This window comes from Mastigoproctus giganteus, chromosome 8, assembly GCF_048544385.1.
Source record: "Mastigoproctus giganteus isolate SK-2022 chromosome 8, ASM4854438v1, whole genome shotgun sequence".
Lineage (NCBI taxonomy): Eukaryota > Metazoa > Arthropoda > Arachnida > Uropygi > Thelyphonidae > Mastigoproctus > Mastigoproctus giganteus.
The window spans coordinates 172,724,315-172,740,422 of NC_143582.1; the positions used below are offsets into that span (position 1 = coordinate 172,724,315).

The 16,108-nt window shown below is 33.9% G+C and overlaps 2 protein-coding genes across 2 annotated transcripts in view; both read left to right on the forward strand.

The window, feature by feature from the left end:
* Positions 1-5,134, forward strand: part of LOC150082008 (short coiled-coil protein homolog) — a 92,098-nt gene extending 86,964 nt beyond the window's left edge. The window contains exon 6 of the mRNA XM_090379061.1: positions 5,116-5,134. Coding sequence (XP_090235187.1) covers positions 5,116-5,122 — 7 coding nt within the window. The 3' untranslated portion in view covers positions 5,123-5,134. The remainder of the gene's footprint in view (positions 1-5,115) is intronic.
* A 10,332-nt stretch (positions 5,135-15,466) lies between these two features.
* On the forward strand, positions 15,467-15,859 carry LOC150082009 (protein CFDP2-like). Its single transcript, XM_090380396.1, has one exon. It carries the CDS (start codon positions 15,467-15,469, stop codon positions 15,857-15,859), a length of 393 nt encoding a protein of 130 aa, XP_090236522.1.
* The last annotated feature ends 249 nt before the right edge of the window (positions 15,860-16,108 follow it).

Consider the following 16,108-nt stretch of genomic DNA (forward strand, 5'->3'; position numbering starts at 1 on the left):
CTGCACTCCTCTAGTACTATTAAGTTAAATTTATCAAACTATCATACAAAGTTCACATTTTTCTCAAAACATCTTAAATGTTAATATAATGCAAAGTGAAGATTTCCTCGAATCAAGCTTATTATAAAAGTGAAAGGGTTTCATCCACTCAATATGAAGGACCGATTTTGTAAGCCAAAGTGATAGTTTTGATACTGCAAAACAAAAGATTTCTAGTATATAAGTTGCACAAAAGATATAACAGTACAAATGCATGCAAAGTTGCCATTATAATTGGATAAAGAACCTATGAAATTCCTTAGCCAAATGCTTGAAAGTATACAGAAAGTACACTGATAGTTTCAGGAAGATCATTGTGCAAAATTTTGTTTATCTCAGGACTTTGAAACTTTAGATAATTTGTTTTGTCATTATTATGGTTTTTTGAGCAGGGTGATGTTATCTATATGGCAGGGATGCCAAGAAGCAATTGTTATCCATTCCTGTTTATAATTAATGTTATTTGTAGCAGATGGTGAATTAAAAATAAGATTAAGTTATAAGTAGGTTTATAGAGTATTAGCAAAACCCTCTAAATATTAAAATACCTGCTGCTTTCAAATGAATTTGACCACCCTTCTGTAATTTTCAGTAATTTTGAAGAACAGTGCGAGATAGGTTTTAGTGGACAGCATTGAAAATAACAGGAATGTTGCTATACCCTTACATGATCATTTGCCATTTTTCTCATGTTCTGCTTACTAATGTAAAGCATTTTGTTTCCTTGACTGTTTTGTGAGCATGGTTAATGTAACTTTTTAATTTATTATTTTTTTATTTTATATTAAAATTAGTAGAATTCATGCTGAGTGGTGTGACAGAGATGTCTGATAATACTAGATAAAGCAGCAGTAATGAAATCATTCATGGTTTTTTTTTTTTTTTAAATCAGTTCTTCCATTAGAATAAATGCAGTTTATTTTTAGTGCTTAGAGCAAATTTTACCTGAAAAATATATTTTTTAAAATTATAAATATCCATATATTGCCTTCCTTGTAAGCCAGGAAGGTGAATGTTTTTTATATAAGCTATTCACTTGTGTTAAAAACAAGTCTGTGCCTGCTAAAAGGTTAAAAAGGTTCTGGGCAGGATAGTACACAAATATATTAAATGAGCAGGATAGTACACAAAAATATTAAAAGAAAATATAAATGTATCTTATCTTCCATTTTTTTTTAAAGAATATTTTTAACTTTATTAGCAAGGTTCTTTTAATCTGTATAACATTATATAAAAAAGTTGAAAAATTAAAAATTAATCTAATTTCTAATATATATATTAATATGGAAACCGTTTTCTTGAGACGGTCACTGATAAGGCCTAACTGATCGGGCTGAAAGCGGTCTCAAATTGAAGATATATCTTCTTAGGTGTGCAGAAAGATGGTAAAATTTAAAAATCCGAATAGTTTTATTTTACAGAACGGGCCAGTTTTGTACTACAGAATTCAGCATTCACTTCATAGATGGAGCCACGGGAAGATGTTAACTGTTAAATAAACAATTGTCTAATTTGATAGGGCATTTTTTTTTCTGATTAACAATTTGCACATTTGCACAATTGTGTCCTTCATTCGAAAAAAATAATAATAGGACAGCTGGAGAAAAACTCTGCTAGCAATTGTGAAATTTTCACAATGGGTACAGCTAGCTGTAGCCATTGCATATGATAGGCCTAACCGAGCTGGTCTCAAATTGAAGATATTTCTTCCTAGTTGTGCAGCAACATGGGAGAATATAAAAATTCTGAATAGTTTTATTTTACAGAATGAGCCAATTTTCTCTACTAGCACAGCCTACCTTAAAAGAAAGAACTAATCGTTAGGATTCCATTGCACTGCTCACTATATGTTCCCACATTGATTGTATGAACTTGCGAGCTTGTTTGTACACTCATTGCCATTCGTTGTATTTGATACGTTTAGAACTCATCATTTTATCGTTATTAGCTTTGAATTTTTTTGTTTTGAGGTTATTTAAGGTAATTAATTTAAGGATTTAGAAGTATGTCACAGTCGGAACACGGAAGACGGGTCTGCCGCCATGCTACTCTTACTGGTTGTGTTGAACATGCCTTGTGGCAAAGAAACATGCATTTTCATCTCCTGCAAATGCATCCAGGATTGGTTTAAAATATGCATTTAAGGATCCAAAAGGTTTAATATGTCACAGTATTAGCTTATTAGTGAAAGGTGTGTTCATTGTCAAGCCTTACATTTTAAGTGTGAAAAAAGTTGGGAATCATTTTATATTACTGCGGAATATGGCAATTTCAGAAGGATTGATCAATGGTACAAGACTTATAGTCAAAGTTATGCATCAGAATTGTTTGGATTTAGAAATAACAACAGGAGAAGCTAAAGGAAAACGGGTACTCTTACCCCTGTAGATATGTGATCCGATTTGACTTTGCCATTCTCATTTAAGATATGGCAGTTTCCTATTTGGCTGGTTTTTGTGATGACTATAAGTAAAATTCAAGGGCAAATGTTTGATAGAATTTCAGTTATTAACCCTGTATTTAGTCACAGCCAATTGTATGTAGCAGTGTCTTGGGTCAGATCATTCCAGCATGCTGAGATAAAGTTAGCAGAAGGGCATAAGAATATAAAAAATGTTGTTTTCAAAGAAGTATTATAGAGAACTGTACTACGTTTTGTACACGTGAAATTGTTATGCAGCGTGAACATTTTGAATACTCGGAAAGATGGTGAAATGAAATAAAATTTATAAGTTTCCTCAGATACAAGAAATGAGAAAGGATTTAATGCGTACTGGCTGACCTGCTCATGACAAAACACGGACTACATTTCTTTAGGACAGCTAGAGAAAAACTCTGCTACCAATTGGGAAATTTTCGCAACAGGGTACAGACAGTAATTTCTAAACATATACCCACAAGGATTGTGGGTATATGTTAAGAAATTTATGCTAGTATAGAAAAGGGACAGAGAGAGAAAGTGATCTCTATATTGAACTGTTTTTCCTTTGAAAAAAGTTCAATATAGAGATGTTAAATGCACATGTGCACACGCACACACACACACACACACACACACACACACACACACATTTATTGGATGTCGTTGTTGAGTTTATTGGGTGCATCATTTAGGATTTTTTTTTTTTTGGCTGATGCTATATAAGCTTTCTTTCTTGCATCATGTGCCTATGCTAATGCTAATCAGCAACTGAGGTTATAATGCACTTATTGGATGTATTTTTTATTACATACTTTGGATTAATCTTGTTCCCATGTATATATGATATTTTTACTTTTTTTTTTATTAGGCAGGGTAGTATGTAGAAAAAAAAATTGGGGAGTATGACAAGACTCATGAGCTAGTCATTAATAATTTCAGATTTTCCACAGGTATGGATACACACAGTATAATTAAAAAAAAAAAAAAAAAAAATGCAATAAAAATGTTCTAACCAGTATATATTCTTTGTCTTTCTCTATCTTTCATGGTTTTTTGTTTAATTAGTGTGCAATGAAAATAAATTTAAGATTAACCAGTAATTTTTTATGGGGATTTGAAACCTTCACCCTGTTAATGAACTTTTTGTTTGTAATATGATTTTCAGTTTGGTTTTGCAGGAATACTGTTATCAGTGAGCTGGCAGTAGATAGTTACCTTTAAACCTTTTACATGTTTATATGTTCAGACAAAGTTGCTGAAAACAGCAACTGAAGAACAATTACATAAATATTGGATCTGGTAGTACCACCAAAATAATTACACGTGTGTGTATGTGCATATATATGTGCTATTTTCCTATTGTGCTTGACTTTTGATGAACTAGATATTGCTAAAGTTGTTTTAAACTTGTGCTGCTCTTTGTTAGAAGTGTTTACAAAGTTTTATAATATATATATATATATATATATATATCTTTTGTGTAGGTGTTTTTGTTTTCTAAAATGACAGTTTCCCCACCCCTTTTTATGTGGAACTATTAATAAATTCCTAAAAAGTAGAAAGGATTTATTGTCTCATCTTAGAGATATGACATGAGTTTGAAGTGCATATGTTAAGATTTAGGTGATAATAGAAGTCATATTTTTATGATTTATAAAATATAATTAGTCACTAAATATGACTTAAGATTTAGCTATTTGAGAGTGTCATGCTATCAGCTATTATAATGCTGCATAGAATATCCTATTAAAACTGCCCGGTTAACATGAGCTATTGTTTTAAATGTGGCAGGATCAGATCACAAGATAATGCTTAGATTTCAGTTTACCTAGCTAATATTTTTTGATGTTAACATGATAGTTTTGAGGGTTTTTATTTATTTATTTATTTTTATCATGCTTTGCAAAAAATTGTATGAGTTGCTTATCCACAGTACTCAGTTGTAACACATTTGCAGTTAAGTTATAGCATTTCCTCAATTTTATATTATAGTAGGAGAAAGTGAGTATACAAGATTTTTTACCTTATACCTATTCCATTTTATATAAACTGAACTGATGCTTCATTTAATATTTTAACTAGGTAAATAGACATCAACCTTTTCATTAATTCCTTAAGGTAATTTCAGAATATTTTTTCAAGTATGAGAGAGAAGTTTAGGAATGCTCTTTTGCAGGTGGGTGAGTGAGGAAAGAGTTTGTCATTATGAGCCTATCAATCACCACTATATTTTAGCAACCTGTGAATTCCTCCTTCACTCAGGAAAAAAAAAAAAAGAACAAAATAAATGTAATGCACACGATATGTCAAGTGTTTTTTTTTTTTTTTTGTAATCATTATGATGTGCCAAATTTCATTTATTATTTGTGCCGAAGATGAAATAAATCACAGTAACACCTGGGTTGAGTATACCCTAATCAAGCATATATATAGTTGTAACTAAACAAGAAATAATTTACTGTTTTAGCCTTTTGGTGCATTTTGCATGGTGTAATAGCAAGACTACAAGCCATGTACCTTAGTACTCTAATATTTTCTCTGTTGAAGAAATAAAGGTTTTGGAAGCTATTTGACAAAGTTGTTAAAATTTAATAATTTAAATGAATATAATACAGATAAACAATAGATAAACCATCTTATTTTTAATTTTGCAGTCACTGAAGAAGCAAAGGAGAATCATCATTAAATCTTTGATTTGTAGACAATTTTAACAATAAATAGATTCTAAAATATTTACATAAGGCAAGTGCTTTCAATTCAGGTATTTAGAGCAATTTATTATTGTTGTATGAACTACAGTTATGTTTTCTGAACTGGGCACTTTTCAAAACAATACAGCCTGTTTTCAGGTTATGTCCATTCTTAGTAGTAGAAACCCCTGCTGTAGTTGGTTATTTACTGTATCATAACTAAAGCAACTGATACTTTAGGCTTGATATTAGTCATGAATATTATTAACCTATCAAGGTGCCTGGAAGTGGTGCTCACCCCCAACAATACAAAACACTTCCCATGCAAAAATGAATCTTCCACAACCATTATAACCTTGAATTTCTCAGAGACATTGTGCGGGATAGATTGGTAGACCTGTAACAACATGAATGACTATGGATATAGTCAGTGTGCAAAAAAGAGCTACATATTAACTTGTGAAACTTTGCCAAATAGGTTCAACTTTTGTGGTTTCTAGATCTCCCAGAACACTCAGTCCACTGTTTAAAAAAAAAAAAAGGGGGGGGGGGAGTTTATTAATAGAAATTTCATCCAAATTAGTGCTGAATAAAGTTTTTCATCCTGTTACTAATAGATGTGTTAACCTTCACTCACTTGCACTCTCAACTGTAACAAGGATCCTCACATGATGTCTATTTAACTTCCATTTTGTTTTAATTATAAAATATTAATTTTCAGCTATTTTACTGAATTGAAAACAGATCTGCTAACTATCATTTGCTGCTAAACCCAATTAAATTAAATTAAACATCGAACAAAAATAAATAAGCAAACCCAACTGTAATAATAATAGTCTTTATCATGTTTTTTTAGAAGTTTAAAGTCATGACCCTCCCCCCTCTAAGATTGATTGAAACCGAGATACTATCATGGCATCAACATGAACATCTGTATTTTTGTCAGCTGTTTGCATTTCACGGATTAGATACCTGCCACTGGTATTTCAGACACCATGTGGGAATGGGATTTGCCAAAAGAAAGGTAGACTCTTTTGCTCACTTGGCATCTGTTAAATACCAAACGAAAATTTAATTCAGAATATACCATGCATATTAAAAATAAACATTGTCAAAACTGATGAAAAATGAAATAAAACTTTATTAAAATATATAAAAATATAGAAAAAACATATGGAACCTACCTATTGAAATTAGAAATACTATATACAGGTAAAGCAATATAGAGACCAAAATCAATAAAAACACAAGTATTCACAAAGTAGCTTTTGAGGTGGTGACAAGCATACCATTATATCTGCATAAGTGTGACCTATGTACATGTACTACCACTAATCATATGTAGATCATGGATGGTGAAAGGAGAAAACAAAGGAAAAGAAGAAAACATCAACCATCAGACTCTGTGGAGGTACGTGATGAACACTTGTTAACTTTCCATTTCTCGTCATGCTGCAGGATAACCATTTCCATAATACAGTATATGCAGATTCCACTGTTTCGATTAATTTGGAACCCACAACAGCTATATGGAGTGCTTCCAACCAAGAACAATGATGGAAATCACGTGCACAGTCTAATATTTCTACATTAGAATGTGGGTTACAATCTAATTTGCTAATATATGTTTGTTTTTTTTCCTTCTAATATACCATGCATTACAAGATAAAATTTAAATTATCTCATAATTCATAGTACGCTGAAATAAAAACAGAATATACCGTATGACCTGTTAAGGATATGATTTTATTTCTAGATTAAAAAAAAAATTTTTTTTTTTTTTAAAAGTTGCATCCGTCAGCCACCATGCTACCAGAGGTTAAATAAGATTATTAGGAAAAACACACTTAACCCTTGACAAAATAGTATAATCTTTTGTGTTTAAAGCATTATTGTGTTTAGAAATTCCTTTTGCAATCCTGCAATGCATTTTAAAGAAACCTTACATTTTCTTTAATGAAGTGATTGATTAGTACCTTTCACAGAAATTCCACTCGTTCATTATGCAGATCAAATTCTACCTTTAGGAATGATTATCAAGAGAGTGAGACCTAATAAATATACTGATGTTTGTAGTAGTATTGATTTTCTGAAGTGTTTAGTCTGGTCTGACCATTAATTGGAATATATGTAAGGAATGCAGTTAACAGGGACCAAGAAGTGTTTACTTTTAGACAGCCACTTATTTTACATATAAGTTTGTAAAAACAACATGGTTGTTTGTAGCATCCTTCTTTCATTTATATTTTGACCTGGATGGAGGTGGAAGTTTTTTTGTAAAAAAATTATTTTGTGATTGCCAAAAACATGCCATTTAGATTACAAAAAAAAAAAAAAAAAAAATTACCATTATGAAATGAAGTGGCCTAACAGAATTACAAATTAGTAGAACATAAGTAATAATAACCAGATATTATCATTGTGGATATTTTATTTTTGTTGTTTTTTGGCATGGACCATGAAACAATTGTAGCATTAAGTTACTAAAAGAGTCCAATAGTGTGAAAATTTTTTTTTTTTTTTTTTTTTATTTTCAAAAAAAAAAAAAAAAATTACTGCCATTATGAATGTAGCAATTTCTTTGAATAGTACATGTGGTATTATTACCTTTAAAAAAATTAATTAGAAATATTTATACATAGCCATGTTTTAAACTTCCTAAAGATTGAAGTGTGTGAAAATCAGACTGCTTAGTTTACAAAATTCAAAAAAATAAAAAATAAATAAATAAAACTTACTGTCATTATTTTAACAGTATTTAAAATAACCGTGTTTACAGTGTTTTTTTAACAGTGTTTACTGTCATTATGTTACTTTATTTTAACAGTGTTTCAAATAGTAATGACTGGGGGAGGATATTCAATGAGAAATATTCATAAATAATAACTGTTAAAGTATAGAGATAACAATCCTCATCACTGTCCTCAAGTAACTGCTTATATTATAGTTTCATTGGATTGCTAATGAATTAACAAAGTTACTAGTGAGCTCCTTAGCTGATTATATGAGGGAAAACAATTAAGTAGATAAAAATTATGCTCTCCTTTATTGTGGTATTGATCATTATGTATTGAGATAATAATTTGTAAGTCTAAAAATTTCATTATTGCCCCAGATTGAAATTTTGGAATTTATAAATTAGTACAGAAACTAAGAGTCCTTTCTGGCATCAGATACTTCTTTTTTTGTATCATTCCTTTTTTTTTTTTTTTTTATTTGATTACAGTTAACTATGAACCAGTGTTTATACAATACACTCTGTAGCAGTTCTGTTTTGCCAAAAAAAAAAAAAAAAAGAAGTGATAATAAAAATATCTATACTAGTCAAATTGTTCACGCCTCTTTGGTGGGGTCTGATATTAAAGATAAATCAGTGTTACAGGAAATATATAATATATCTGTATAGTAAATTCAGTTGGCTTACTTTTGCAGAGATGACAGGCTAAGAACGATTTCTTTTCTTTTTTGAGAAAAAATTCAAATGGAAGGTTAAATGTTTTTAAATACAACTGAAATAATGGTATGCATTTTAACTCTTCAAGGTCTTTTGTATATATATATATATATGTCTTCTATATAATATTTACCAAAGAGTTTTTACCTCCTAGAACTAAGATTTACCTTTACCATATTTTTTCATTATTTTATTTACTTAAATGTAACAAATTGTATAAGTGTCTGCATGATTACGGACAAAATGACAACACCGGTCTGATTAAATGTAATGTTATTATTAATTTATTTTCAAATCTTGTAGCTCAAAATGTCAATAAACTGGTTGGTTTTAATTTGGTAGTAGTTTGTCTGTTGTTTAATTGAAAAAATTCAAATAGTTCTGTAATGGTTTTATTTGTAAAATAATAAGAGAAGTTTACCTCAATATAGTACGTAGAACACTTCCGTATGATACTCTCCAGAAATTAAAAAGAAAAAATCGAAAATCTTACATTAGATTAACAAATAATTAAAAATCAATTTAATGCAATTAAAAAAATTTAACGAAAAAATTGCAAAACGATTTTCCTTCCTATCGATAAGTTATACCTGGAGAGAAAGGAAGTGAATGAAATAGTCAATAAGAGTTTAAAAAATGAATTAGATAGTATGAACCAGAGCTGTAATGCTCAATACGTTCTATGTTGATATCAATATTTGTAAAATGATAAGAGAAGTATTATTTTTGTATTTTTTTGTTAAATTCTTTTAATTAATTTTCTTATTTTTAATTGTGTTAAATTGATTTTTAATTATTTGTTACTCTAGTGTACGATTTTCGATTTTTTCATTTTAATTTCTGGAGAGTATCATACGGAAGTGTTCTACGTACTATATTGAGGTAAACTTCTCTTATAATTTTACTAATATTGATATCAATGTAGAACGTATTAAGCATTACAGCTCTGGTTCATACTATTTAATGGTTTTATATATAATACATAATTTCTAGTCAAATATGCAATTTAGAGGAATTATTACTGCTGTTAATCTCACTTCAGTGTCTTCCTTCAAGCCAAAATTTAGCATTAGCATTAGTAGAGGCATATGATGCAAGAAAACAAGCTTATTCAGCATCAGCCAAAAAAAAAAAAAAAAACACAACCATTAATCCCATTTCACCCCTCCGTTCGTTCGAAATACCTGTCCAGCTGAGCCTTAAATTTGTTTAGGCTATCAACTTCAACAACAAGTGATGGAAGTCTATTCCACAAACAAACTGCCCGCTGGCTAAAGGCAAATTTCCGCACATCTATCCGACATCCGTCCTTCCTCAATTTGAATTTATGCCCTCTCAGGTGATTATTCTGAGCAAAAGGAAGAATCCCATCGGCATTGAGCATGCTCAGGCCATTCAAAGCCTTATACACCTCTATCAGATCACCTCGCCGATGCCTAGTCTCCAGACTCTGCAATTTGCAAAACTTAAGCCTTTCTTTGTAAGAGCAACCCTTTGTTCCATTCACTAATCTTGTTGCCCTTCTCTGTACTCGTTCCAGCAGCTCGACATCCTTCTTGAAATGAGGCCTCCAGACCTGTATACAGTACTCAAGGTGTGGCCTGACCAATGCTTTATACAAGGGAATAATCACATCCCTATCCCTGCTAGAAAAATTCCTGTATATCATTGACAAGACACCATGAGCTACTCTTGCCGCTCGTCTGCACTGCTCAGAGAACTTTATATCTGCCTGCACAATTACCCCCAGGTCCTTGTCATTCTCTACCACTGTCAGCGTAGTACCACAGAGTTGATATGTTGATCTGGGGTTACTGTTTCCCATATGTAGTACTTTACATTTGTCAATGTTAAACTTCATTTGCCACCTCTCAGCCCATCTGCTCAACCTTTCCAGATCCTGTTGCAGCAGCATAGTATCAGTAGTGTCCTTAACAACCCTGCCAACCTTTGTATCGTCTGCAAACTTGGACATTAAGCTTGATATACCATCATCAATATCATTTATAAATACAGAAAAAAACAATGGACCCAACACTGAACCCTGAGGAACTCCACTAATAACATTAGTCCACGTTGAGCAGTGTCCATTGATTACCACTCTCTGTCTTCTGCCACTCAACCATCCCTTTATCCATAGCAGCAATTTGCCTCCAATGCCATACTGCTCCAATTTGTGCAGCAGTCTTCCATGCACAACAGTATCAAAAGCCTTTCTAAGATCCAAATATATAATATCAAAGTTATTCCCTGCATCCAGTTCCTTTGTGACCACATCATAGTATCCAATCAAATTGGTCAGGCTAGACTTTTCCTTAACAAAGCCATTCTGTGTCTGAGCTTTAACTGAATTCTTGTCTAGATGATCCTGCAGTGCTTCTTTAACCAGTGCCTCCATTAATTTTCCTGGAACCGAAGTTAAACTAACAGGTCTATAATTACTTGTGTCAGCCTTTGATCCTCCTTTGTGAATTGGAGTTACATTTGCACATCTCCAGTCTATGGGTACCTCCCCTGAGTCCAAAGAAGCTCTCATAATTATGGCTAGGGGTTTGCTTACTTCCTTTAATATAACTGGATAGATCCCATCCACCCCGGGTGCCTTTTTTATGTTTATCCTCAACAAATTCTCCTCCACCTTCCTCTCAGTTATTAGAAAATCATCCAGCTCACTGCCAATGTTTACTTCACCTACGACATTCCCCTTCCTGAATAACTCCTCATGTGTGAATGCAGATGCAAAATACTTGTTTAGATTGTTAGCCACCTGAGCAGGATCCTCAACTGTTGAACCATCAACATCCAGTGGACCAATCTGATTCAACTTGTTCCTTCTAGAGTTTACATAAGTAAAGAACTCTTTGCTGTTTTTCTTTGCATCCTTTGCCAAAGATTTCTCGTAATCTGCCTTTGCCTGCCTAACCTCCTTTGTAACTTGGTTACAGATCAACTTATATCTATCATAGGTTTCTGTGTCATGTGTTAATTTTTATGTATCTCATGTCTGTGCTATATGTCTCATTAGTTCATCTGACATCCATTTAGGCCTAAACCTTGAACAATATTTCTTAGTTGGTATGTAAAGCCTAGTAGCTTCCAAGATAAGATCTTTGAATGCTTCCCATTTTGAATTTGCTGTTGGTAACATCATCAGTTGGTCCAACTGTATAGAATTTAAACACTGTCTCAGACCATTATGAAAGCAAAAACCCTTCCCTTTACCCCTGATGGTAGTTACCTCTTTGAGTAAATCCCACTTCAGCACACTGTGATCACTGCCACCTAGTGGTTTCTTTATCTTCAGATTCTTAATGCATGAAGAATCACTACTGATAATCAGACCAAGAGTATTACTCCCTCTAGTTGCCGCCGACCGGGCTAGCCGAGTGGGTAAAGTACCTGCCCGGCAACCCAAAGGTCGCGGGTTCGATTCCCGCTTCGGGCTTGGATCAAAGTACTGCAAAAACCTTGGGAGGTGCAATATGGCCACAGAAGCCGATGCGCCAACAACTACCAAATCAAAATCAACCCTCTAGTTGCCTCCCAAACATGCTGATGTAGAAAACAATCATCCAAAAGATCCACAAAAGCCTTGCTAGTGTACAAGTGACCAACCCACAAATTCCATTCAATATCTGGGAAATTAAAATCCCCCATTATAAGACTCTCTGATTTACTGGCCCACTCTATTTCCCTATACAGTGTCTTATTATACTCATCAGAGTCATTAGGCTTATAGCACACTCCTACTCACAATTTTGATTTCCCAATGCTTATGTCACACCAAACTGACTCGACACCGTACTGTCCAGCGATGTCGACTGGCTTCACTCCCTTGGATTTTATTTGTTTCTTAACTAATAGCATAACCCCTCCTCCCTTCCTATCCTGTCTATCTTTTCTGTAGACATTGTACTCCCCAAATTCCAGTTCTGCATTCCTTATATCTGTGTGACACCACGTCTCTGATATCCCAACAATATCTGCCTTTGATGTTTTGAGCAATACCTCAAATTTATTTACTAAACTCCTAGCATTGGTGTACACACAAGTATACACGCACCTGTTTCTATTCTTAGCTACCCTAACACAACCCATGTGTTTACTTGTACCGCAATGACTTCCAGCAGTCTCTGAAATATCCTGCATCTTGTTTTTCAGGCTTCTGCTCATTCCAATAGAAGCAGTGCAAGAATCTCTTTCACCATTTGACAGCTGTATATAAATATTTAAGTATTAAAATTTGGCAATAAGCCATTAGCATCTGGGTATGACATCCCCCCCTTTTTAAAATTTAGCTGAAGTTTAATGTTTAATTTAAAGATTTAACTAAATGTTAACAGAAATTTTCAACATTTGATTCAACACAGAACAATATCATACCAGCTATGAGTTCTTCCTCTTCATCCTTTTACACTTTTTATATTGTTATATGAAGAGAATTAAAGGAGTCTATTATGTATGAAAAGAGTTAGTGTTATTAATCTGCTTATCATAGATAAACCAATTAAACAATTCAATTTTAGCCAGGATAAGCAGATTAACAAGTTGTAGTTTGTTTTAAGATGCTGGTAAAAAGTAATTGTTATGTGGGGGAATTTCCAATGGCAGTTCTCTTATGAATCAAGGCAGTATTGCATTGATTCATATAGCCTATATGCTGACCTGACTATATCTAGACATAATGCTACAGGAGATGTCTTCGTGCATGCTAGGTGTAGAGAGTGAGGAGAAGTTTAGCAGTTTGAAAATGAATACTTGAAGGAAAGGATTCTTGCCTTCAAAGGAATTAAATCAAGGGGATTCATCAAGCACTCAACTGTTCACCTTAATGCAAGAGCCTACCTCATGCATCTGGCTGCATGACAAGATCACCATGAAGATGTGCTGGCCCCACAGGAGATATACTTGTTAACTATTGTTAGGGAAAATGGGAATATGCCAGGGGCAAAAGTTGGCGATATTAGTGGAACTATCATCTTTTACTTCAGGCGTAGTCAAACCGACGGCTGCAGTAGAAGTACTGCCGTGTAGAAAGTAAGGAGAAACTACTGCATTATACTTCCCAAGAATAATCACTGTGGTGAGTATAATGAGAGAGAGATGGCCCCAAGTTCCTAGCATCCCTTAAATGGAACAGGGGTGTGAAGAATTCCTGGGTGGCAAAAACTTTCATCAGGAAAAATAGGAACAACCTTAGATGAAGCTGGGAAACTAGCAATGTGGCTAGGGAAATGAAACTTTGTGGAGTAGAAATTGTTCCTCAGGTGTTTCCGTTATAGTATGTGCTTGCCAATCAATGTTCTCTGTGAACCACTCGGCTTCCTGCAAGATCAGACACTAATATTTGCATCCAGAAAACCTGGGTTTCATATAATTGTCTAGCGATTTAGATAGGACAAAAATCTTGCGCCCTCAAGACTCACTCAGATTGACACTGAGAGCAAGCTCGCAGCATCGAAGATTTCATTGTGTCTATACTTTGGGCTCCAAAGCACTGCATAACTATGGTTCTTCTTCAACAATTTGTTCAGTGAGTTATGAGTAGCGGAGAATTGTCACAAGACAGAATCAACAACAAAACAGGGTTTATTAAACATACTAAATAATACAATTAATCATTAAAGAACTGGTCATGATTTGGGTAACACTTGTATAAGACTGCTTTGGTACAAACCAGATAGCAGGTTAAAATATTGCTGCTATTGATATAACAAATTAACAGTGTTCTTCATGTGGGCTCTTCCCTCATTGCTCTCACAAGTATCCAAAATGATTGGTGCCTGTCATAACATAAAACTGTTCTAATGCTAGAATAGGAAAATATGTCAACTTAACAGTTATAATTAGTATTTTGACAACTAGGTTGATAAGTCACATTATCTGTTAAATCCTAATTACTAAGAGTTGATAAAACAATCGTCAGAATGTGTCCATGAGGAGAGATGTCTTTAAATGCGAATAAAACAAGAGTAGGGTAGGTTCGACTTTGGGCAATTTGGTACAGTTTGTTATTAAGCAACAAGGGTTGACTTACCCGAATAATTCAGCATCGCCTCGGTGGCCGTCATCGATTCTTTTCTATCTCTTCTCTTTTGATTTTTCCCTTCTCTCCTCAGCTCTCTAACCCTGAAATCTCACAAAATTTCTCTAATCTCTCTTTGCTATCAAGTCTCACCCAAAAATCCCCATTTTGCTATCCCCTTTTTCATATATATACCTCTCCGTCCCCCTTCCTGTGTTTCCCATGACCTGTTCTGATTTCATGGGTTAATTACGTGGGGCAGAGAATAATAAAACTTAGGAACTGTCATTTATTGCGACTGAACACTACTAAAAATGGTATGTTATGTGGAGAAAGGAGATCCCATATTTGTATAGGGCAGTTTCTCTTGTTTTTCTATCAAGGTTGTCAGACATAAATTGATTCACTTCTACGCACGGAATTTTGAAACGACTGTCAATGTGTTTATAGGATTCTGATTGCGTAAGAAATGTTTCTTGTTCTGGTTACTCATCTTTCTCTGACAAAAGTCGCGTTCTTGCTTCGCCGTTCTTGGGGCTATTACGTGTTCGATGCTTGCCCGTTACTATCGGGAGGATGACCTGACGTCACTAATTGACTGGACACTTAATGGTGGTGTAGCATTTCAATGACAGCATCCCCTGGGGCGATGTTAATTGCACGTGCGGAAACGAAAGTGAAATGCAGCTATCTCTGAGGGAGTGATGATGCTATTTTAGTTATACAGGCCGCGGAAAAAGTATAGGGCACTTTTGAGGAATAAACGCTTCTTAAAAGCAAGCAAAAGGGATAAAATGAAAGCATTTTTATAAAATCCTCAGTTTAAGTGAGACCAGATGAACTCAGGAATCTGCCATTCCGACAGTATTGTCTTATACTATTCTGGGACAGGAGACAATACACATCAAAATGTTGTGGGAATTATGATCCACAAATCACTAAAGAAATCAGTAGCTAATTTTATTCCATACTCAGATAGCATCATTATTTTACAACTGCAGGGTAACCCAGTTAATATTAATGTGATACAAATTAATGCACCTATAGCGGATAAGAGTGATGATGTTATTGAAGAATTCTATAGACAACTGGAAGACATCACAAGTAACAGCAAAAAACATGAAGTAAATATTATCATGAGAGACTTTAATGCCAAAATCGGCAAAAGAAAGGTACTTGACATTGTGGGGGATTTTGATCTGTATGAACATGGACATGTGTATATGTAAAGGGTGGCTCCTAGAACATCAGTTCAACTCCGCCTTGTATCTCTGTGAAGAATAGTAGCACTATAAAGGGCCAGAAATGTGATTGGTGTAGGTTTGTGTGTGTGTTCTGTTCTGGCCGCTAGGCTACCCAGAAGTATCAGTCACCTGGATAGATGATTCTGGATACTCGTCCACACAATGGGAAGGTGGGCCAGTCCATGTAAAGCACGTACTGTCTCAAAAGAGACTCTGACCCACCGGTGTTGTCAG

Bases quoted from the DNA above. Each gene is read 5' to 3' on its own strand.
- LOC150082009 (XM_090380396.1), top strand. From the start codon at position 15,467: ATGAACTCAGGAATCTGCCATTCCGACAGTATTGTCTTATACTATTCT.